The sequence below is a fragment of the Micrasema longulum genome, unplaced genomic scaffold, assembly GCF_059751315.1.
Source record: "Micrasema longulum isolate JH-2025_06_02 unplaced genomic scaffold, ASM5975131v1 h1tg002874l, whole genome shotgun sequence".
Lineage (NCBI taxonomy): Eukaryota > Metazoa > Arthropoda > Insecta > Trichoptera > Brachycentridae > Micrasema > Micrasema longulum.
Window position 1 is genome coordinate 198,205 of NW_028279995.1, and position 26,134 is coordinate 224,338.

Consider the following 26,134-nt stretch of genomic DNA (forward strand, 5'->3'; position numbering starts at 1 on the left):
CCGTGAGGTACTAGACTCGACGGTACAAACCAATGTGCTTACCTCAAATCTTGAAGGCGGGGAGTCGGTAGTGTATCTTCGCAATATCTCGGGAGAATTTATCTTAAACTATAACGCCATGGTGAAAGTATGACGTCCTTAGCTTCCTATTGTAATCGCGGCCTTTGCCCCCGGAGCGGCCGCTGAGTTCGCCCTGTGGTAGGGCCGGCCCTTCATCTTGTCACACACACCCTCTTGTAGCTCAATCACAAATAACTATCGACGTGCTTAATAACATGCTAAGCATTTGAGCGAACACAATGAACAATAATGAACATGCTTAAGTTATCGCAATCATAAGTCAACGCGTGTGTAATCTCTAAGTCAACGCTTGTGTCGGTTTGTTTTTTGTTTTCCTCGTAAATAAATACAGTTCACTGGCGAGGTGCCACGATTCGCATCCGTAGAGGAGAACAAGTGTTATGCGGGCGTTATATAGGCGGCATTTGGTTTTCACTGAGGAAATACCCGATCGTGATCACTGACAAAAAAGTGAATTATTTACAACTCGCTGAAACTGAAATTAAAATATTTAGATTCATTATGAGAACGCTAAAATATATATTTATTTTTTAAAATAATATATTAACCATGGCGTTTTCATTAATATTTTTATCAAAATCATTAACTATTTATTTATTTTCAAGAAACAAACAGTCGACAATGAAAAAATATCATTTTATTAAATACAGTTTTAAGACAGACCAGCGAAGTTTCTAAATAAGAATCATACAAAATATTATTAAATTGTGTTACAAAAAAGGGGTGTGTTTATGTGTATTTGTATGAGAGTAAGTGTAGATGTGTGTTTATGTGTATTAGTGTGGGAGTAAGTGTTCGGGTGTGTGTAAGTGTGAGCATCATTAAATAGCAAGTGGGACCGTATCGCAGCCAGAAATAATGAGTCTTAATTTATTTTTAAATAAATTAAGGGGCCTGTAAATATATCAATAGATGAAAAAAAAAGCCTTAAAGTCAGAGCAAGAACGATAGAGGAAAGAGTGTTGTGCATAGTTAGTGCTACAGACTGGCAGATGGAACCAATATATATTTCTTGTCACGCGAAAGGGGGGGACATTAAGATTAATTTTGGAGAGTAGGTTAAAAAAGTCTACTTTATAATTTAATAATTTATGTAAATAGCATAACTCAGATACAGTGCGTCTATTTTCAAGGGTAAAAAATCCATTTTGTTTGGCAGATTGGCTGTAAGTACAAAGCGTTTTATTGTTTTTATAATCTAGGTGTTTTAATAATTTTCGTTGAACATTTTCAAACTATGAAGTTTTATACAGGGTGTTCTTTAAACCCTGTCACATCCGAAACCACTATGATCAGTATGAGCAATAAGACATATTGGCACATTAAAATATTTTTTTAGAACGATTTTTTTTTTTTTTAAATTTAAAATAAAGCAAATGGTTGTTTACTTCTGCAGGGGTGAAACGAGGAGGGGGAAGGGGGGAGTACGGTACTCACTTCTCCCCTGCAGAATTAAGCAACCATTTTTTTTTTAATATTTTGTTTTCAAAAATTTTCTTTGTTCTAAATATGCTAATATGTCTTCTTGCCCATACTGATCATCGTGGTTTCGGATGTGACAGGGTTTAAAGAACATCCTGTATATAAAAAAATACGAATATTATCTTATTGAAATAGGTACTAACGAATCTAATAAATGTCAATCCACTATAATTTTACCGTGCCGTTTAGATTAAGATGATATGTGTGAAATAGGCTATTCTCCGGCGGTTATCACGCGAATGGGTTGGTTTATTTGGAAATTCTTGTAAAACTGAACAGACTATAGTAACTGAGGATATGTTTCCGATAAACTTTCAAACGTCAATGGTTTTACTATTTCGTTTCAAATCTTGAATGTTCAGTACCTACCTGGAAAAGGGGGCTCATAAAACGGGTAGGTAAACAGAACGCCATTCATAAAACAAAGTGCAATTAGAATAACTGCATTCCTTTCTTTATTGCAAACGACTTTTCGTCGCCTTAGCGTGTCGGGCTTTCGTTTCGTGCGTTCGTTCGTATCCTACTCGAACGCGTCGTTTTACTAAATATTTTATTGTATCGGAAAGCCGACAGACATTCATAAAAATGTTGGATTTAATAGTCCAGAAGGAGCGTAGAATCATATTTTAATACTTCGGACTGTGTCCAAAAATCCCAGCATCCCGCAGCGTAATGTTGCCAGATCGCGAAAAATATAACCACAACACAAACGTAAGAATTATATATTATGTAGGTGCATTAAATATGTATTTGTACGTTCGTTTTGAATCAACGTTCGCGTATTGTCAAACCTTGTTTTATTGTTGTCATTATATCGTATTTACTGCATTTTGTGGTTACCTACCGCGAAACCGTCCAATTTTGCCCGCTTTTTTGCAATTATGTTGATTTTCTCCAAAAAAATGTAAGTTGTGCTTTGATTTTTAATTACGAAGAATGACCTTGGTAATCATTGCATTGGGTTACAATTGTAAATTCAGTCATATTTAAATGCGATTTCAAGCAATTTAAAATTTTGATGGCGGGCTAAATTACCTGCATGTTCGTCCATGTTTGCCCGCAACCATTATTTGTTGAACTGTAGCTCATATGGCGTTCTTGTCTAAGAACTACTTTATCGAATTATTAATTCAAGGGAAAAATTGTCGTTTGAGCATATTTTCAATAGCTAACTAATAAAATATTCGTCTAAAAACAATTGGGCAAATTTACCCGCCAAACTTTATTTGTTTTCATACAAGCAACTTATAGGCGTTAAGCTAGGGTTTCCTAGGACAGCGGTGCCCGTATTTTAACGGCCGTAGTGAACGGTGATGCAGTGGACAGCCGTCGTAACGTCGACTAGAGAGTGGTTTCCGAGGTAAACGGTGTTAAATGGTGTTGATAATACCGTTTTCCTAGGAAACCACACTCTGAACACCGTTACGACGGCTGTCCACTGCATCACCGTTCACTACGGCCGTTAAACTACGGACACCGCTGTCCTAGGAAACCCTAGCTTTAGGGTTGTCAAAATCTGGTTGATAACTTAAGGAAAATTAATAAATCTAGTTTATTTAAAGAAATGTTTTATTTAAGTACACATACCAATATACTTAGTCTTAATTACCTAATTTTTCGAAATGGCAAATACTTATACCTATGTTGTGAGAAATAATGAATGTTTCAGGAATATAGTTAACGAACAACTAAGAAGGTTAAAACTAGACGACATCAATTTTAAAAATGAATATAAATTATTTCGGAATCAAAGTCCATAGCTACGAAAGTGAAAAAATATCGTTTGAGGGTAGATAATAATGGAGGCTGGTTAACTCCAGATATAATGAAAATGAACTCATATAGAAACGAATTATATACCGTGCAAAAAATTAGGAATGCTACTATGAACTGTGGAAATCTGTTATTAGTTCTGAGTTTATACACTGTATCTGTTTGTTTACTATAAATATGTTTGTAGAACTGTTGATTTCCCAAATAAAATATAAAAAAATATGGAAACTTCACTGGTCCATTAGAGTCAAGTCTAACTGTGTAAAATATAAAACAATGTAACTGTACTGTATGTTTCCTAAATAAAAGAAAATAAATAACAAATTTAAAAAACACGTTCATTTGCCACTTCCGTACACTTTAAAGCAACTCAACACAGCATAGTTGAACTCATATCGGAAGTTGCGTACTGAGCAACGTCTACAAAAAAAACTAATGGGTCAAAACGTAAAACTACTCCTTTAAGAGTAGTTTAGTCGCCTTCTGTTTGATGCGCGTATGCGGTTTCTGGACTCTTCTTGATTCGGTAAACTATTAGTTAAAACTCCATTAGTTTCTTTGTAGACGTCGCTCAGTACGCAACTCCTGATTTGAATTCAACTATGCCGTGTTGTGTCCTTTTAAAGTGTAGAAATACTGCTGGGATCTTAAAGAAACAGGATGGCATCACATTTCATGTGTAATTAACAAACGAATGTTTAAGTAGCAAATGAATTACTTAAAAATTGAATTATTTTTCATGTCAGATCGTCGAAGAAACAAAATGGAAACTTTGTTAGTGTTGCCAGGGTAGAATTTTTTTTACCCTACTTTGCTCATTTAATAGAAGAACTAATGAAAATTAGACCTCGGATTAAACAACGCCGTGGGGGACATTTGAACGACATTATCTTTAAAACATCAAATATTATTTGACATAATATAAAAATATCCGTTCAATGTCAAATAAAATTTGTTTTATATTTTAAGTTCAGAGTTCATTAATTCAATTACTCTTGTTAAATGACCCTTTACTTATCTAATCTGTTGTGTCGATCAATGTTTCCGCGTACACAATAAAATTTTAGAGAAATTAACAGATTGCTTTTTTTTTACCTTACATTTGTGTTATGATTATTTTTTTTCCCCATCGAGCAACATTATTTGACGATTTAACGTATGCGCGCGGCGAAAGTGTGTCTAAGTGGGGGAATCATTGGACACAGTCCGATGTATTCAAATATGATTCTACGCTCCTTCTGGACTATTCTGAATTATATGGATAAAACAGTAATTGAAAGTAAACAGTTTGTGAAAAAAGGCAAAGTAAAATAATGAAATCAACGGCAAAAAAAATGACATGATGGTTAGTAAAAAAAATAAAGACAAACGCCTGAAGATAGCGGTATGAATATTATTTTGATTTCTGTTTAACATGTGGATCACAGAAAAGATATTCATTTGTTTTTCAGGAAAATACAGCTGTCAGTTTTATATTTGAATGTGGAATTTTTAAATTGTTGAAACGCGGTAGGTACTGCCAGGCCGCTCAGGTTCCTACTTCTCAAGGAAAAGCCGACAGCCAAAACATACAAATGGCAGTAAACATGCACGCGTAACCAGCTAGTATGATTATTATTATGGATAACTTATATAGCGCCATTTTCGTAATATAATACCTCAAGTATTTATTTATTCTAATTTTTTCTCTCACAAACTATAGTTAATAATAAAAATAATGTGACCTCACTGGGGTAACCCGTGCCGAGGACACTTAACAATACACTTTTTTTTTTAAATATGATTACATTTGAGAATAAACAAAGAAGACTCACTTAATAAACAGAGATAATTAACAAAATGTTCAGACAGTTTTAAACACTACGTATTTATGTTTAATTGTTTGTTATGTAAACTAATTTTTATTATTTGTTTTTAACAAATTATTGTTTATTACTATTTTTTTAATTACCATTTTTTTTATACATATAAGTAAATGTAAATGTATGTATTTTTTTGTTTAAATTCTTTACAAGTTATTTACAATTTGCTTTTGAATTCAATTACTTTTTTTATATCCATATTTTTTTTTTCTTTTTTACTATGTAAAGCTTTACTTTTTGTTTTGCATGGCAGTATGCTTTTTATTGTTTCTACATGTATACAAAAAAGCGTTGTTTATCTTTTAAATTATTACTTACTATGTTTGTACTTACCTGTACATTTTTTGGAAATGCCCCTTGGGCGTATTGTAAAATTAAATAAATAAATAAATAATTTATGTATATCTATATTATTTATATTACAAAACGCACAATGAAAGAACAAAAACCTAACATAAAATATCCCGTTGATCCCCTTTTCTCTTATATCACTCAAATTACATACATAAATATTATTATTATAAATAAAATTTCTCTTTTGAAATTTGTATTACTACTAAAATCGCTTTAATGAAATTTTATCCACTTCTCTTGGTATAAAATCTTCTTCTTATATTGCTTTTTCAAATTTTAAAAATTACTCGCTATACTTGTTATTCCTTCTTTATTTTTTCTTTTTTCTCTGCTGCATTGGCATGTTTTTATACTTTTAAACTACTTTTAATTACTTATATTATATATGTAAATAAAATCAATATATTGCTGCTCTTACTATAATGTGGCATTAATTTTGAAGATGTTTTTTAAATTGACCTAAATTTATTGTCTTATATTTCACTTAAAGATTCTTCTCATCGTTTCTTTGAATCCCTTAAAATAAATGTGTATATTTATGTTTTTACTTTTTTTTTTTAAAAAATGTTATTACTATTTTATTTTTACATCTGAGCATGTTTTTCATTCTTTATTTCAATTCTTAATTTTTAATTACTCTTACAAATTTTCTTCATTTTTAATATTATTTCCATTTGTAAATACTCACTACAAACTTTAAAATATCTTTTTTTCACTTAAATTTTAATTTTTAAACAACTTTCATTTGTGTTTTTCTTTTTCCTTCTCTTTTTTATGCTTTTATAACCTCACATATAATTGCTTTATAATATGGAAACTTCACTGGTCCATTAGAATTAAGTCTAATTGTGTAAAATATGAAACTTTGTAACTGTACTGTATGTTTCCTAAATAAAATAAATAAATAAATAAGCTATACGCTTGTAGAGCGGTTGGTTCAATATTGGTTTGGGCGAATGAGACAATCCATTTTACTTCTACCCAGCTCCACTATCCATTTTTTTATAGCCTTTTTGAACATTTTCTCGTTACCAATTATTTTAATAGACAGTCAAAGTAGGTTATAGATTTTAATTAAATAATAATACTCAAAATCTCTATGTCTGAAGGTGCTAAAGTGTATGCTCTGATTGGTGCCCAAAGAGAATGGACAATAAAACAATCGGTCACAATTCTTACAATAACTTTATTTAAAATAAAATCATATTAAAATATATAAACTAAAACATTATACAATACAAATTTTAATATTACACATGTTTTGGTTACAGTAAACCAAAAAATCACTAAAAAATTAACTAAACCTTACAAAATTACTATAATAATATAATTATAAATATAATAAAATGTAATTAGGGGACGCGGTTTAAAACTATTAATAAAATTTCGGAACATTTTTGTAAAAGATATACATGACAGATATTGTTTTAGTAAAAGTTATACACGACAGATACCATTTCTGAGAAAGTTGTATATGAGATACTATTTTAGTAATAATTGTACACGACAGATACTTTTTTAGCGAAAGTTTTACATGACAGATACCGTTTCAGTGAAAATTCTACATGACAGATAATGTTTTAGTAAAAGTTCTATCTGTGTCCGGCCAGATGAAGAAAACAGTTTTGAGTGTAATATAGAACTAGAATTTGTTACAACAGAGAGGGAAAACATTTTTGAGAAGAGAATACGGGCGTCTAGGCTTATGACCTGTCATTGGCTGGTTTAAGTGGCCACTTTACACACTGTGTAACAGTCACCATTCTGCCCATGTTTAAACATCCAAATTTCCTCATCAACTCCCCCATCTGTTGAGTTTTGTGAAGTAAGAGCTGAAACCTTTATCATGCGGGTGAGATTTATCCGGCTGAAAGAATTCACCTACTAGGCAACGCCTGAAAACAATGTTCCAATAAATTATGTAAATGCCTAGACTCCCATATTCCCTTCTCAAATTTTTTTTCCCTCTCTGTTGCAACAAATTTAAATATGAACAACAACTCCCTAGGGAGAAAATCCAGCCAGTCTGCAAGCATTCGGACATACTCAAAACATTGTAGAACCAAAATCCTGGATGATTGTTTTTGATTAGCCACAAAAAGTCAAAAACCTCCATCCAAGATTCCAACCTGGTCTGGTATTCTGAACGATATTGCACGCGAAGAGATCGCTCTTTTAGTGTGTATTTAGTACGTAAACACACGCTAAAAATGGGTTTTGTACGCGCACTTTTGCGTTCAAAGTACCACACCTGCTGTAGGCAGGGTTTAAAGAACACCCTGTATTTGTTTATCATGACTTGCCAAACATGTGTCTGGACGAATGAAGAATACAGTTCTGTGTGTGTGTGAAACAAAATCAGAATCCTGGATGTGTGTTTTCGACTCAATGGCAGCTCTCAGATAAAAATAAGAAACAGAAAAATTGAGTGGAAAAACGCTCCTCATAGCATGGTGGTTGATGTTTTCGCTTTTAATGCCCGAGGGCCCGGGCTCGATTCCCGGGAAGGCTGACTTGAAATATTCATTTTAATTGGTGGTTTTACACTCCAGTATCTCATTGTCCCTGGACCTGCCAACGAAAGCGTAAGACCGATCACCGTCTTCTAGTAACAGATGACAAAGATACATCGCATTTTATTTTACAATTTGGTGCCCTATGTGCCACAGGGTGCAGATATGGGTTTGATGATGATGATAAAAGTTCTTTGTAACAGATACTGCTTTAGCAAAAGTTGTACACGACAGATAGTATTGCAATGAAAGTTGTACATGAAAGATACTACTTCTGCGATAGATGTACTCGACAGATACTGTTCTAGTAAAATTTATGTATGACATATGTTGGGTCTACGATTTAAATCCGGAATTTGACACAATAGTCCTTAAAATTTATCTTGATTAAAATGACTTTAAATGAATAAAATTTTAAAGAAAAATGAAAAGCTACTAGAGTAGAGTAGTTCAGGAGTAAGAACTCGAGGACAAGGCGGTTCGATTTCATAATTAACATTAAAGCTCGAGAACGGACGCAGCAGCTTTCTATAACAAGCATTTCGTGGACCTTCGAGAGAGCCTGAACCCAAATTACGTCTTCTTCACACCTGCGCAGTCTCGGGAGGCCGGCGGCGACAATCTCGCAGCTTTGTTCGGCATAATTACGAGACGCGGGAGGAGGCGAGAGCCCTGGCTGGCGACGGGGTCTCCCGGAGGCGTCTGATGATGTCCACACGATCTCCGCGAAGTGAATGCGGAATCAACTTCTCCGTGTGACGCCTCCCCGAGTACTGTGCGAAAAACACCGCTGCATGTTGGACACATTATACCCGGCTAAAATCGACAAAATCAAGGTCTCGTTTTTCCATTACCAAAAAAATCCTGTACGTCCATTCTGTGTCCAGGTAAATGAAGAATACAGTTTAAATCGTGAATAAGGAAATTGAGGAGATAAGTGCAGTGGTTGATGCGTTCGTCCCTGGGAGGGTGGGCATAAAATAGTGATTTCAAAGGTTGTTTTAATGGCTGTATTTCATTGTTCTCGGACCAGTACCGTAAGCGTCACGTTTGGCTCACCAATACAGTGTCCTATGCACCAAAAAGGGGAATGACGACGATACCGTACGTCCAAAGACGGCAGATAAAATTAAGCGTTTTTAAGGCTCTGATGGTATTATTGATAAAAGACAATTTATCACAGTAAGGATATCAATAGTGTGTTTAAAAAAATGCTCTAGTGACATTATCCAGGGAGAAAATACAGAAATACGTTTGAATGAAGATAAGTCATGACAGGAGTAAATGAATTTGTATGTAACATAACTGGATTAAAGAAAATAAATTATTTTACAAAGTTCATTCTAAAAAATTTATTTTTGACAATAAGTAATATCTCTTGTGTGGCTGCGTTGTCACACTAGTCTAGGTACAATACAAGACTTGATATATCTCTCTTTTTTTTTTGATGGTGTAGTTGTATTTTTTGCAATCTTCAAATGGACATTTTCGCACCGGATTTTAAAAGTGAAATTTGTACAACTATGCTGGATTTTATCATCGCGTAGGCGAAGAATTGATGCGACGCCGATACAGCAATTAATCTGTATAAGAGATGGCGCGAGTGACCACTTTACATACTGTGTAACATTCACCATTCTGTCTATATTTTAACATTCGCATTTCCTCAACTCTTCTCTCTGTTGATTTTTGTGAAAAAAAAGAGCTGAAAGCTTTATCATGCGGGCGAGATTCATCCGGCCGAGCCGTGAACACCCACTCGGTCGAGGTCTTTCGGCCCATCGTCGGCTGGTTCAAGTGGAAACTTTGCACACTGTGCAACATTCGCCATTCTGCCATATTTTAGCATCCACATTTCCTCGACCTGCAGACTTTTGCGAAGTGAAAGGACTGACACCTTCAACATGCAGGTGTGAGATTCATCCGGCTGAACCATTTCCCGTACCAGGCGACGCCTGAAGACAATCTTTCCATTTTTATATTCTGTTGGTTTATTAAATCTTTCCCTTGCTGCCCTAAAAACACCCGCGCGTTACGGTGCTGTGTAGTCACTACACATTAAAAAAATAAAGAATTTAAAAATGGAATATTTATAGAGAATGGCTTTAATTAACCATAATTTAATTCAAAGATGATAATATTTCAAATCTAACTGCTGAAAACATGAAAAAACCATTGGGTATCGCTAACGACTCGGGCGAAACGTGCACCCGCGCCAACTTCCCGAGAGCTACTGAGTAGCTATATAGTACTGGACTACGTGACTGACTGAGAGTATACTTTTGATAATGTTTGTAATTTATCCCCGATTTCCGATAAAATGCTTTTTTTGTGCCTAATAAGTACTTATTATTTAATAACAAATTATTTCAGTCGATACGTAAATGTGTAATGGAGGAATACAGAAAATCTAAACCCAATATTGATTATATTTATAAAGATATTATAGTTATTAGACGCAATTTGTACTAGCTACACATCACCGGGGAGGTGACACAACAAAAAAATGTTTTGAGTGTGTCAAAATGTTTGTTGAAAGGCTGGATTTCCTCCCTGATTTCAGGCGTTGCATAGTACGCAGCTGAAACGATTCAGCCAGGTGAATCTTACCCACAGCCATTACGGTATCAGCTCTTTGTCTTCTCGAAGATCAACCGATGGAAGAATCGAAGAAATATGAATGTTCAAACATGGGATTTTGACTACAATATACATCAATACAAGGGCGTCAAATAATTTAACTTACGAACCTCCAAGGACTAACAAAATGTTCCTTTGTCGGGTGATACCGTGTGTGTTGGATTTGTTCCGACGTTTCGGCTACCATTGCAGGGGCCACCTTCGGGGTGAACTGTGAACACACACGGTATCGCCCAACAAATAAACATTTTGATAAAAGTGACCGTGAAAACCTTCGCAATATTTAACCTAGGACTGGCAGAAAAGAAACAGTTTTGTGTACAAACAGCGATATACAGTTCGAACATTTACATACTTTAAAAAACTGTTCTTACAGCCCATGTGACGAGTGATATGTGATGTTGTTTAATCGACTTTAAATTGATTTATTTATATATACGCCCAGTGGGCATTTTTAAGGACATATGCATACATAGAAAATTATTATAAAAGAAAATAGAAAGACACAATGGTATATAGTAGACTCGGTGGGAGTGGAAGCGGGAGAGAGGTGTTTATAATTGAATTTGATTCAGTGATCGTTTGAAAGAAGACAACTTGCTATCAAAGAAATCAAGACTGGTATGTTTGTTGGCAGACCTGAGAATTCTGGGCATAGGAGAATGGAAACCATAGTTAGTTCTATGGTTATCGGTATGAAAGAGTCAGTTTTGTCCGAGGTTTCTAGTTGGGATATTTAATTTTATCGAGCTCAGTAGTCCAGGCGCATCAAAGAGTGAGTTGAGAATTTCAAATAGGACTAGAAGGTCGGATTTATTTTGACGGTCTCGAAGAGAAAATATATTCAAGGTAGTTTCTAACTCATTATACGTATATAGGTCTCTGGATAAGCCCAACCTCCAGCCTATCTTTCTTAAAAATCGATGTTGAACTGATTCAATGTTCTTGACGTGAACATCATAATACGGAGACCAGATAACAGAGGAATACTCTTGGTGTGGGCGAACTAGGGAAGAGAAGAGAGTTTTAAGGATTTATCGATAACATGTTCAATATGAATAGTAAAAGAAAGTTTAGTGTCAAGTATGATACCCAAATCTCGTGTACTAGACACAGATGATAATATTTCATCGTTCAGAGAGTAGTCGTATTTGATTGGATAAGCTCGCACTTACTTAAGTTGAGGTGTAGATTATTGGATGAGCAGCGGGCGCTAAAAGACAGTAAATCAGATTGTAATAGTGAACAATCGGAAGGGCTGTCAATCTGTTTGAGAATCTTAGTGTTGTCAGCAAACAGCCAAATTGATGAAGAAATTTTTTTTTGGATCATTGATAAATGGCGAGGGAGCGAGGTGACTTAATATGTAATATATTGTTTCCCCTCATTACCAGCACTTTTGCTGATCGGGAATACTGTGCAGAAATAAAATACGTAAAATCATATGATGTATTTTGTCGTAAATAAAAAAATCTAAATAAATAGGCAAAACGGCAAAGGTTACACAGTGAGTAAAACGAGCCAATGACAGGCATAAGCCATGTAAATGTAAATGCCCGGACTTTCGTATTTCCTCCAAAGCGTTGATCATCTCCGTTGTAATACATTAAACACGAAGTGGTTGGAAATAAAATGTTTTTATTTTCATTTAAATTATATAACGAATGACCGTAAAAACAGCGCTCGAAATACAAAGTTCAGGTTCCATTTGATTTTACGAAGACGAGGCCGCTCGGCGGCCGACCGGAGCCCCGCGGAGCGGTCGCGTCCTACGGCATGAAGAAGTCCGGGTGGTCCGAGTCCTTCTCGAAGCGCTTGGCCTCCTCCTGCATGCTCTCCTTGATCTTCAGGATGGCGGCCGACTCGTTCTGGTCGTTCTGATCCCCCCCGGGCCCCCCGAATCCACCTGTCGGAAAATTCACCGGTTCTTAATAGAAGCAATCTTTTATCAACCGGTAATTAGTAAAATTCGCTCTGTCCGACAAACCGGGACTCGGTTGACGGTGTCAAGATGACCGGGATACGGAGATCGAGACGACCCGTCGAAACTGGCGCGCTGTCTTCTTCGCATATCTCTACAGGAAATATGTACGTCTTTTGGTATTTACAGGTACGAACCTAGATTATAGTCTGTCATTCCGGAGGCTGAGTCGTCGCGCGGTGTGGAGGAGCCCCCCGCGCCCCCTCCGCCGCCCCCCGGAGATGCCTTCATTCCGTCAACACCGCCCAGTCCTGCGAACAAATCAATATTGCAATCAATACGAGAATGGCATAGAAAACTCGACCCGAGCACCCGTCGCTTGAAGCTCTATCCTCCCTAACCCCGAGACAGACTTCCTCTCTAGCAGAGTGTCCATTCCGCCGAGGATAGCCAATTTAACTCTGTGCTAAAAAATATATTTATGCGGTAGATGTAATACCTTGGACAGACCTGATAACGAACTCAGAAGTCTAAATTCGAGCTAGAACGAACAGAGACCTCCTAACCTCAGTTATCTTTTAATCTTCATTCGGCGCCTCCGTGGTGTAGTGGTCAAGACGCTTGACTCACGCACGGAAGGTTCCGGGTTCGATTCCCGGTGAGAACACAAAAAATTTCAATGTGATTTTTCTCAAGCCTGGGTGCTCTGTGATATAATTCACCACTGTGATTAGGCCTCCTGGCCTGTTGTGGTGCATAAAAAAAAAAAGGTAAAAAGTTAATCTATGTAATGACTCCCTTAAAATGCTCGGTTTTGTTCTTAGAAATACCAAGATCTTTTCTAACACTCGGGTTATGGGGACATTGTATAATTCCTCGGTAAGAAGTCATTTGAAGTTTAGTTCTATTATTTGGTCGCCACATGAGGCTCGATACTCTTTGATGGTGGAGAGAGTGCAGAGTATTGCGCTATCTGTACCTAAAAGAGTGTGGATATTATCCTCGGCTCTTCCCAACTGACTTTTTGCTGGGGATGCTAGGTTATCATTCATTATGGAGGAGGAGGGGCGTTCATTTGGGTGTTCACTTTTTCCAGGTGATTAGTGGTCGCATTCTGATGAATGTAGGTCTGTTCGTACCTGATAACTATCTTTGACAAAGACAGCGTCGATTGTTCTACCTACCGCGATGCAGAATCAACCTGCCAATGGTCATGCCGGTTGGTAGAGCAATCTTGCTCCTTAATCGCATCGCCTCGGATGTTGACATATTTTACGACAGTGGGCCTTACCTTAGGAAAGCACTTTCTAACTTGTAATTTTTATTTTTACATTTTGTTATATTATTTTAAAAACGTAACTATCTACTGTAATTTGTGATCTATTGTTGTATTTAGAATGAATCGGGTTGTCTTTCTGTAATGTTCTAAATGTCTGAATAAATAAATGAAATGAAATGAATAAAACCACCATAAAAGTTTGTATCTGGGGCATATAATGCGTGGAAGAAAGTACCACTTGCTTAATTTAATTTTGAAGGGCAAGATAGAGGGTCACCGAGGAGCTGAAAGAAGGCAGATGTCCTTGGCTGCATAATATACGAGGCTGGACTGGCTTCGGGACTGTGGAGCAGAATTTTTCGGGCAGCGCAGGACGGAGAGACCTTCGCCAGAGTGATTGCCAACATTGGGATATTTGGGGATATTGAGGTCAGATACAGAACAGCGTCTCTGTCTTCCTTGTTATTAGTTCTATTCTCATGCTCTTTCGAATCCAGTAAAACCAATTTATTGTCGTATCGGCATCAATTTCATTTGTATAATTGTTCTTCGGATAGTATGTAACCAGAAACTAAAATCCACAGAAAGACAGATGCTCGGTGTATGTCTAAGAAATAAGGCGCCGAACCGGAGGCGTGGATATCATGGACCGTGCAGCAAAATTAAAATGGCAGCGGGCGGGACACTCGGCGAGGCAAGATGATGGCAGGTGGACACCCAGAATAATTAAGTGGAGACCACGGGCAAACATAAGGAGTGCTGGAAGGCCACAGAAAAGATGGGTCGGTAAAAGGTGGATGATGAAAGCGGGTGATAGGAAGGAACGGAGATGTTTGGAAGAGGCCGCCATCCGGCAGTGGAGGGAAGAAAGCTGAAGAAGACATATAAATTTATGGATAAATATTTTTTTGTATTAAAACCCAGCATATCCAGTGCGAAAATGTCCATTTGAAATACTAGTTCAAAATTTAAATAATTAAGAGATATGTAAAGTTTTTCAATTTAAATCGGGTTGTGGTCCCGCAGCTAGTGTCTTGGACTCACGGCTCAAAGGTCCATGGTTCGAATCCCAATCCACCCAGACTTGATTTCTATTTTCTAATAGTGAGTTATTTACAACTCGCTGAAAATGGCCCTCAAAATTAAATATTTTGGTAAATCATCAAATTATTATTTTACTAAAAAAGTATTGATTTTACTCTCTTAAAGAAGAGAGTAAAATTTATTCCGGTTTCATGTTTAACTTGACTAATCTGTCCGGTGGATGTCCCCGGAAGTCCCCCCTCGCAATCTCCGACGGGGCATAGTCAACGGCCGCCGCGACTGTCCCCCGCGAGAGATGCGTCAACTCGCACCGGGAGCTCTAACCTCCGTGACCCGGACAAGCTTCCTTTCCGGCAGAGCGAAAGCGTGCGGCAAACATACTTGTCCGTACGCAAACAACAGTACTCCATCAAACACAAACAAAAAGCGGGCAATGAATGAAAAGGACCATGAGTAAACATTATGCGATTATATGTATTCAAGCAATACACAATTGATCCGATGAGTGAACTTTTGAAAAAACTGTAGAAATGTAGATTTTTGTGCTGTGCGTGTTCGTAGATATTAAAATCTTCAATCTAATATGTAAAAAAGAAGTAAGGAGCATAAATGTTTTAATTGTCGATCTACCAGGGTTGCATTCGAGGAGAATGCATTTACAAAAAAATGGAAAGATGTTTTTTTGTGTATGAAAACTATTGCTTTTGAATGTTTACAAACAGCATTTGTTTTTTTGTGGATCTCAGTCAGATTCGTTCCTTAAATTTCCAATGTTTTCTACCCATTTATTTTTATTACGGGATTATGATAATACTAAAATAATATTTTGGCTCTTCGCGGACGATAACAAAATCCTCAAAATAATTCAAACTTCACAAGACTGCTTTCTTCTTCAGATCAGACATTAACTCTTTTAACCGATGGTGTAAAGTCAATAAATTAGAACTAAATATTAAAAAATGCAAAATAATGTCATTTCATAGAACAAAACAACCGATTTCCTTCGAGTACCTAATAGAAAACTCCAAAATTGATGTAGTTAAGTCCATCAGAGATTTAGGAGTTGTTTTGGACTATAAACTGACATACAACGAGCATATGGATAATACAGTAAATAAATCACTGAAATTACTCGGCTTCATTAACAGAATATCCTCTGATTTTACTAATGTCCGTACAATCAAAACTCTTTATTGCTCAACTGTTCGCCCTCTTCTAGAATATGCCTCCTAGAATAGTGGGCTGCTCTCCATTCTATGTCAATCGCATAAATCACATTGAATCAGTCCAACATCGCTTGCTTCGAAAAATAGCATAGATGCTAGGACTAGAGAGAGATAATTATTCTTATGCTGAAATAGAGTCAATGTTAAATATTTCTAGTCTACAAAAACGTAGCATTCTTCTTTCAAACGTCAAACTCCGGTCGTCTCACCAACAGAGGCGTGTACTTATGTAGGAATACGATTTTCAAAAATGTATCAAATTCAATATTATTTTAGTGTTACCAAAAATCCAATCAAAATAAATAAATGGGTAAAATTAACAAGATAAGGAACGAATCTCATTGAGATCCACAAAAAACAAATGAAGTTTGTAAAAATTCTAAAACAAGCTTTTTTTATACACAAAAAAACAACATCTTTCCATTTTTTTGCAAATGCAGTCTCCTCGGATGCAATCCTGGTAGATTGATGAATAAAACATTTATGCTCCTAACTTCTTTTTTATATATTCGATTGAAGATTTTAATATCTACGAACATGCACAGCGCAAAGATCTATATTTCTCTGAAAACCACAAGTACAGAGGAATTATATATAAAGATGTACCGTACCTATTGTAAAAACATTTTTGTGAACTATGTAATTGTATTTTATATTGGATTAAATAAATAAATAAAATATAATGATCACTCTGATAACAATCACCACAGCGTATTAAATTAAATACAGTGGTTATATTACACAAAGGATGGCGCACGGGTGACGCCCGGACAGTTCTAGATGCAATCATGACGGAACACAGACAATGTACAGCACACCGGTGACAATCCCCCCACAGTGTTAAATACGGTGACAATACAGAAAATGTACGGTGCACTGGTAACCATCACCACAGAGTGTTAAATGCGGAAGTTACCTGACACTGGACCGGAGTACGGCGCACATACAGTTGTGACAGAGCGCCGGTGATGACTCCCGCAGTGTTAGATACGATAATAACAGATCAAAGAAAGTGAACAGCGCACCGGTGACAACCCTACAGAGTATTAAATACGGTGTTTGTCCGACACAGATTTGCATACACACGTTGGTGATGACCCAAGTGTTAGATACAATAATGCAAGAACACAGAAAATTTACAGTGCACTGGTGTCAATCTCCAGTGTTAAATACAACGATGAAAACACAGCAAACATACAGCACACTGGTCATGACGCCGGTTATGATCCCCAAACAGTGTCAGATACAGAAATAAGAGAACAAAATGCACGGCACACTGGTGACCACCCCCAGGCAGCGATAGACACAATGGGACCGTGCGAGAGTACAGCGTCACCTCGCCGCGTTAGATACAATGGTGACCGTGCGACGACCGCGGTGTTAGATACACAGACAGTGACGACACATGAGCCAAGCGACACGGCCAGCTGTTAGCACAGAACAGAGAAGCGCGGTGTTAAGTAACGCGGTCTCACCTTCCTGCGAAGACGGGGGGCCGTGGTCGAAGTCTCCCCCCACCGGCTTCAGGAGCGTATACATGCTCTCCCCTCCTGCAACACATCACGCACCAGAAAAGAAGATATGACTCGCGACGCCAGAGACGCATCTTAATAATTCACGCAGCAAGAGACTCTGCCACGCCTGTCTGTCGATGATTTTATCCGGGTCCGGGCGGGTGAGGAATACGGTTCAGCCTCGGAAATAGAACCAGTTTCTCATCACAATGAGACTCGGAGTTCCGATAGCGATTTGATTTACAGGACGAAAACTATATAACATAAGTGTTAACATAAATTGTGTCGTAAAATGCAAAGTAAAGGCAAACACAATCTTGTAGAGACCTTTACTTTTGGTGTTGTTTTACATTCGGCCTCGTGGTGTATATATTTATGTTTGGATAATTTATATAGCGCCATTTTTGTGAAAATCACCTCAAGGGCGCTGTATAATATCTAATATCCCAGCACGTCTTGCAGCTACAGAGCGCATCGACGGTTGGGATTCTAGTTCCTCATCTCCAATTATGATACATAACAATTTTGATATATAGGAGCTAGATTACAGCACGTTTTGCAACTACAGAGCGCATGGACAGTAAGAAATCTAGCCCCTATTTACATTTTTTTTAAATATTTTATTTGAGAGAGAAGTTTAGAGTTTAAGTGATTATTTAAAAAACGAAATAAAAAAAAATGTAATGGTCAGCGCGTTTGCCTACCATCCAAAAGGTCTCGAGTTCGATTCCCGACATGGTCGACGTGAAATATTTATTTAAAAGAGTGTTTTAACAAATGAATATTTCATAGTCCCCGGTAATGGTACCTAAAGCGTAAGACTGATCACCTTACCTCCATGTAACAAAAATTATTAAGATGCGCTGCGATTGGTGTACCGATGCAGTGCTCTATGCACCATTAGGGGGGGAAAGGAAATGATGATCATCATTTTTAAATTTGGAAAAAAAACGGACACAACTTATGTTAACGACAATATAGTGCCAGAACGATGAGTTCTGGTTCTATTTCACACACAGAACTGTATTCCTCGTCCGCCCGGACACACGGTTGTGGTTCCGTGGCTAGAGCGTCAGTTCTGCTACGACTCAAATCCCAGATTCCTAAAACTTGTTTCTCACTTGTTGAAAATTTTTTTTTAATTGCTTAATTATTATTTTTTTTAATTCATATATTACAACAAACATGAAGAACATTTTATAGAAGGGAATATGGAAGTCTAGGCATTTACCAGGCTCGTGACCTGTCATGACATTATTGTAAGAAAGGTCTACGATGTATACAAGAAACGCAATTTGCTAATGAATGTTGATAATTATGAAAGTAGGTTGAATGCTGTCATGAAATGCGATCCCTCAGGCGAATGTGTGGTAGAACGATGTATGATAGGTGCACAAATGTCGAGATCCGTGAACTGTGTAAGGCTGAGACACGCATCATCGACAGAATCAAGGATAAGGTGCTGCGTCGTTTTGGACACGTAGAGCGAATGGACATCGAGAGAACGGCTAAAAGGATCTACGATGCGGATGTTGATGGATGCAGAAAACGAGGAAGACCGAGAAAGACACGGCACAATCGAGTCCAACAAATACTCGAAAATGGACATGTCGAGAGTAGGAATAATCGGCGTGCGCACATGAGAAGATGTATGAATGTAGAGGAAGCGAGGTCTGTACGCAAAGACAGAGTGATATGGCAATGCGACCCGCTGGTTGCCGATTGCTGCTCTATGGTACAGTTATTTATTATCGTATCAGAATGCGTAGATTAGTTAAATCGTCACACAACTTGGAATTCTTTGGGACTGATCTATCGGCTTTTCGTAATTTCCTCGCCATCAACACAGCGTGAGATGAAGATGGATTGGCATGGGTCAACTCGAAGTCTTTTATTGCCCTTGTTCATCTTTGCTACGTAGATTTATGTTATTTTTGTTGAGTTTCTTGTACATATGTTTCTTCATATAACTGCTGTAATTGGCTTGTATATAATAAATAAATAAAGCTTAATGTTCTTCATCTCTGTTGTAATATATTTGTATAAATAACTCCCGATGGGGTTGAATTCAGTTCTTGTTTTTACAAAATTTTGGACAAACTCTAAAAATTGATGATAAAACCAGCTGGTCCAAGAAATACAGATATTTAAAAATATTTTCAGAAGTTGCCTAGTATGTAGGTGAATTTCGTCCAGAATCTTACCTACATCGATAAAGATTTCAGCTCTTTAACTTTACAAGGATCAATAAGTGCATTCCGCCACATACCCGAAACATATTTAAAAGTGGAAGGAATATAGATGTTCAAACATTAGCGGAATAGTGAATGTTACACTGTTCAAAATTGCCGCTTAAACCAGTCAATGACAGGTCCTAAGCCCTGTGAATGCCTAGACTTCCATATTCCCTTTTTTTAATGTTCGTCATCTGTGTTGTAATATATAAATATTAATAACTCCCGAGAGAATTGAATTAAGCATCTTTGGGAGTCTTTAGCATCACTCAACCGAGGAATATTATCAATATTATTAAGAGTAACGCAGATATTTTTAAAAATTAATTTTAAGCATTTGGAAACACTTTCCATGTCACAATCGATGTTCATTAAGGTTAGTATATTTGGGGGGGCCGAGGGCCGACCCGAGAGCGGCGCACTCACCGGAATTGCTCGAGTCCTGAGGCGAGGGCATGATGGGCGTGCCGGGGCCCGGGGGGCCGTTCCCCGCGCCCGGGGGGCCGTACGCGCCGCCCGGGGAGCCGCCCGCGTACGACACAGGCCCCCCGCCCTGCCACGACGGCCGCGCGCCCATGCCCATCCCCGGGGGCATACCTGCGGAGAGACAACGGACAATGTTTCATGTTGTGTATTTTGGTGCATAAAATATTAATATCCTAAATTCCTTGATCTTCCAAAATACAGTAAAACCTCGTTTTTACGTTCCTCAATTTTGCGTTATCCCGCTTTTTACACCGAAATGTTCAGGATCCATTTTTCTTCATACATTCTCATACAAATATTTCCCCCAATTAATGTTTTTTTACATTTTTCGTCACCCCAGTTTTACGTTGAATTTTTTTCATAATTTATTTGATGTGTCAAAAAAGCCAAAATTATGTCGTAATGATGATGCCGCGGCCCGCGCGCCACCGCGTGTGCCACGCGAATGAAGAATAATAACAGGTAGACAACTAATAAAGGATAAATTATTGTCTTAACCTAAATTCAAAGCAGGTAAAGTGTAATTGATCTTTTTATTTAAGTGTCTTTTTTAAAAAAATATTTTTTATTTATTTACAATTTTAAAAAACCCGTTAGGGTTACATTAGAAATTTAATATTGTCTAGTCATTTTATGTCTCGCCTAGTCTAGTATTTCAGTCATCATGTGCTTTTTCAGATTGATTTTAAATTTGTCTCCAGTAAAAGTTTTCAAGTAGTAAGGTAAGTCGTTGTAGTGTTTAAGTCCATTATGTAGTATTTTTGACTGTCCTGTGTTTGTCTTTGCTTTTTCAATATGATAGTGTTGTTGTTGTCGGGTGTTATATTTGTGTATGTCAGCATTTTTGACTAATATTATGTCGTCGTCTTGTATGTTTCCCGGTGTTATTTTGTGCACAATTTTTAAGGTCTCAATTTTAGTCAAGTGGTTTATGTCAAACTGGTGTGTTTTTTTGTACAGTTCAGTCGTAGAGGTCAGGTAGGGTAGGTTGTATGTTAGTTTAAGAATTTTATTTTGTTGTCTTTGTATTCTTGTTATGTCTGTCTTGTTACCAGTTCCCCAGAAGGCGATCATGTAACTCAATTTACTTTTGACATAGGCTTCGTACATCATAATTTTTTCCTTTCTCGGTATAAAATCTTTAATTTTGTAGAAGAGGCTACATCATTCGTAACCCTGTCATACATTGATTTCTCACACATTCGTCTAAGACATCACATTTCAACCGCGTTCACTCAGCTTTCATCCTTCCTCTGCCAGTTCCATACATAAGTGTTGGGACTAAAACTCCGTTGTGCACTGCCAGTTAAGCTTCGATTGACATATTTTTATTTTCATGAAAAATATTAATATTCTTTTTTAAACTGCCGAATTTCAAGCTCGTTATCGGTGGCTATTTCCTACGGGATTGGGAGGACTCACCCGGCCCTTGAGGGGGCGGGCCCCTGAGGGGCGTGTATGCCGAGGGGCTCATGGGCCCCATGGCCCCCGCCGGCCCTCGGGGGGGGTTCATCCGCGGGCCGCCCATCATGCCGCCCGGGCCGCCCCTCTCCAGGGAGTTACCCATCATCGGCTGGCCTGCAACAGATCGGATATTGAAATACATAATACATTAGACAACATTTTGAGAATGTCAAAACGCTTGTAGACGGGCTGGGCTGGATAGATCTTAATTTATTGCAACAGAAATTATAAAACATTTTTGATTAGGGAATACCAAAGTCTAGGCATTTACAGGGCTTATGACCTAGCTGTCGTTGGCTGATTTTAGTGGCTAATTTACACCCCGTGTAACATTCGATTAAATTATTTAAATATAACATATACATTACAAACATATATTCACTACGTACATATTATAAAAAAGAAAAAAATAGATGAAATACATGGAACAGATCAACATCCGGAGCGATGTTGTTCAGCGTAGCGATAGCCCTTCCAAAGTCTGTATATCGGAATATGAAACAATCTGTGCTGACGCTGTCTTAGGTAATTATCAGGAACATACAAACCAATGCTCATCCTAATCTCAGAATTATCGATCACAACGCGCAACAATCAATAAAAATGTGAAACATTGACCATTCTACCTTCTGAAATAATTCAGTCAGATGAATCTAACCCACATCTTGTGGATAAAATATTGTATAATAGCCCCGCCACACTACGCTCCTTGCGCTGCTCATCACTTTGCTACTCGCGCTGCCGCCCTCTCGCCCGATGTTGCCCTCTCCGCCCACACACTGCTCTACTCGCGCAATTAATCGCAGTTGTCATTTGTCTTTCTATACATTCTGTGCGCGCTATGCATTTTTAGTATAGCTAATTATATCAATGTCACACAAAGAAATATACATCATTCAAAAATGACACGTGCGTGATGTGTGAGCGCTCGATGGGTACTGCGACCGCGCGATTATGTGGCCAGCCACTCGCGCTCATATTGCCGGTCCTTTGACTGGTGCTCAAAAACCGACAAAATAGGGAGCAATAGGCACGACGAGTAATGTTACCACACTACGTCTCTGCCTCCTTTCCTCGCTGCTTCCCATGCTACTCGTCGAGTGTGTGACAGGCCCATTAGGTTTCTGCTATTTTACTTCACAAGTTAGCAGATGGAAGACTTAAGGAAATGTGGATGTTCACACATAAGCAGAATATTGAATGTTACACAGTGTGTAAAATAGCCATGTAAACCAGCCGATAACAATTCAGAAGCCTTTTGAATGCCTTTACATCCATATTCACTTCTCTTAAGTGTTCTCCATGTCTGTTGGGAATAAAATCCAGCCTTGTCTACAAACATTTGAACATATTAAAAAATAAATAAACGAAAAAAGCTAACCAGAAAGACAACACAGGGACATATCAGCTGATAGCCGTCTGCCTCTACTTGAATAATAATAATAATAAATCATAATACTGTTTGAATTACCTGGCGGTCCGTTGAAGTCATTCGGCATGGGCATCCGCGGGCGGGGGCCCGGGTACCAGGAGCCCATGAAGGGCTGCGGGCCCGCGCCCAGCAGCTGGGGGGAGGGCGCTCCGGGGGGCGACGGCCGCAGGGCAGAGCTGGGGAAGAAGCCGGCCGGCATGCCGCCTCCCATGCCCACTGGAACAGACATTAAAACTGGTGAACTTTTTAACTCGAGCACAGGATAAAATATAACCAGGAACATTTGTTGAAAATAAGAGTATCTCGAATTTCTTCTTTGTTGGATCTCCGTTCGTCTATTGCAGCTTCTTGTACGGAACCGTGCAGCGTCACAGCGGGCGGTCTGCTCGGCGCTCGTCTCTCTCTCTCTTGCGAATGCTCGGTAAAACCTCACTTTCTCGCTGAGACCTTCCCTTTTAATACAAACAACGACCCTTGCAGTGATTGCATCTGGACACCTCAGTTGTCAAACATACTAATGTTTATTTGAGATTTTCAGCTGTCAACTTGGTAGACATTATAATAATAAATATGTGCCTCTCCTTTTCCCTCCTTATCCTCTCTATAAGCATCCTTGTCCTGATCCCGCCCAATTTACAATAACTAACTGTTCTTAAAAATAAAATAAAAATATTTGATTATTGAAAAATATTTACGAGTACATGAAAATAAAATTTTTACATGTATGAATTTATATGTATTTATTTCATCTTTTTATATATTTATCCTCTGTACGTGTGATGTCAACGCTGGTAGATCGACGAATAAAACATTTATGCTCCTTACTTCTTTTTTACATATTAGATTGAAGATTTTCCGTGTCCGAAGTCCAGTGTCCTGTGTGTGTCCGGTGTGCGTGTGCACAGCGCAAAGATCTATATTTATTTGAAAACCGCACGTAAATCGGTTAAGCCGTTTAGAAGGAGTTCGGTGACATCGCACGTAAGAGGAATTGTATGTATAAAGATAATCACTTTGTAAAGCGCCCTTGAGGTAATATATTACGAAAATGGCGCAAGATAAGTCATCCATAATAAATAACAATGATGTTATCTAGCTCCTATTATTATCTGTTATTGACTGGAATCGACTAACTCGAATCCCAGCCGTCCATGCGCTCTGTAGTTGCAAGACGTGCTGGGATATTTATTTACTGCAGGGCGCCCTCGGGGTGACGGCGCTACGACGATAATAATGTTATTCAGTGCGGGAAATTGAGCTCACCGTCGTTGGGGGGCGCCGGGCCGGCGTTGTGTCCGATCCCGTTGACCCCGTAGCCGGAGTTGACGAAGCCGTAGTCGTGGAACGCCTTGGCCTCCGACGAGTGCTCGCAGGTGTCGCGCCGCTCGGGCGCGGCGCAGTACAGGTCCCAGAACACACACCACCACGAGTGCAGGAAGCCCGGCGGCTCGCCCAGCGTGATGTTCTTCTCCCAGCGGATCTCGGACAGGAAGGTCTGCGCCGCCTTCTGCGCGCCGACGTGCAGCAGGTACTCGTACACGTACAGGGCCAGCTTCTCCCTGGCCTGGGCGTCCGAGGGCACCGTCGAACCTTTGCCCTTGGCGTACATGGCGCGTTTTCTTGGTATCCGCTCGTTATTCACATCAACGCGCGAACTACTTCACAAAACACCCACAAAATGTCATTGATCGATGGCGTCTGTTGAGCGTTCGCTTTCAATAACAGTGAACTGTCAAGTAATTTGGGCGCGTGTTCGCGAATGCGCGCTACTTTGCTCGCTTGTGTGATTCTTTTTACTAACCTTATAACTTTGACCGGCAATTGTGGATAAAAAAATCGTATAATAAATTCATTTCAATCAAACAAACTATCACGCCGTATCCCCGTAAGGGTAGGCAGAGAGTATAGAACTCCAAATCACCCTATCTTTATTTAGTTCACAAAAAACTTCTTCTAAAAAATTATTAAATCATACATTTTTGTTTTACTCCCAGAAGTTAAAACAAACTCATTTTGGGACTGAATAATATTTTTTATAAAAGTATGATAATAATAATAAAGTAACAAGTAATAATATGTTCATAAAACTAAAATAAGATAGCAAGAAAGTATATAATACAAAGAAATTAAAACAATTCATTATAAAAATTAATATTAAAAATTTGCATCTAGTAAGAAAGAAATGTTCGAAGAAAATAATAACTTAAAACTAAATTTTACCTTCCACGTACCTCCTCAAGTAGTAATTTTTTATGAATATAGTCAATTTTTGGCGTTCTATGGGACTCCGGTAGCCTGTTATACTCACTACAAGCAAGTAATTTTATTTTCTATACGTGTCGAGGCATTCATTGACATTAGTTTTATATTATGTTTGCATGCAGATCTAGCTTCTTCTACATTCATACATATTCTCGTCCATCTTCAATTAAATAATTGTTATTAACAAATAACAAATGTTAATAACAAATGTTAAATTTGGTCATTTATTTATTTATTTATTCACATATATGTACATTACAAAATGGAATATCTTAATTCCTACATATGGAAATAATTAGGTTAAATTAGAAATATATTTAAAAAAACACATTAGTGTACATAATATCCAAAGAATAATATGTTAAAACAGTAAGAGAATCTTGTAACGAAAAACTCCCTCAGAGACGTGAAAAATGTCACTGTCCAAAGTGATATTGTTCAACGTAGAAATAGCCCTTCCAACAGGCATAACCATTGGCAGGTTGGTCCTGTATATTGGAATGTGAAACAGTCTATGTTGACGCTGTCTAAGGTAATTATCAGGAATATAAAAGCTAATGCTCCGCA

The 26,134-nt window shown here is 37.9% G+C and overlaps 1 protein-coding gene across 4 annotated transcripts; it reads right to left on the reverse strand.

The window, feature by feature from the left end:
• Window positions 1–12,325: 12,325 nt before the first annotated feature.
• Ssdp (Sequence-specific single-stranded DNA-binding protein) lies at window positions 12,326–25,041 on the reverse strand. 4 transcript variants are annotated; one of them, XM_088241380.1, is made up of 7 exons: window positions 24,569–25,041; window positions 23,345–23,521; window positions 21,832–21,987; window positions 20,350–20,520; window positions 17,651–17,725; window positions 12,824–12,937; window positions 12,326–12,611 (listed from the first exon to the last, which is right to left on the reverse strand). In XM_088241380.1, the coding sequence occupies exons 1-7, from the start codon at window positions 24,912–24,914 to the stop codon at window positions 12,475–12,477; spliced, it is 1,176 nt and encodes a 391-aa protein (XP_088097506.1). In that variant the 5' UTR covers window positions 24,915–25,041; the 3' UTR covers window positions 12,326–12,474. The 4 variants fall into 4 exon arrangements, with proteins under 4 accessions (XP_088097506.1, XP_088097508.1, XP_088097507.1 ...); XM_088241382.1 differs by having other exon boundaries at window positions 12,326–12,647; XM_088241381.1 differs by lacking the exon at window positions 17,651–17,725.
• Window positions 25,042–26,134: the final 1,093 nt, after the last annotated feature.

Bases quoted from the DNA above. Each gene is read 5' to 3' on its own strand.
- Ssdp (XM_088241380.1), bottom strand. From the start codon at position 24,914: ATGTACGCCAAGGGCAAAGGTTCGACGGTGCCCTCGGACGCCCAGGCC. The intron at 23,522-24,568 runs GTGAGCTCAATT...TGTCTGTTCCAG, and splicing joins CCCGGCGCCCCCCAACGACG to TGGGCATGGGAGGCGGCATG. The intron at 12,612-12,823 runs GTTCGTACCTGT...ATTTTCCGACAG, and splicing joins AATGACAGACTATAATCTAG to GTGGATTCGGGGGGCCCGGG.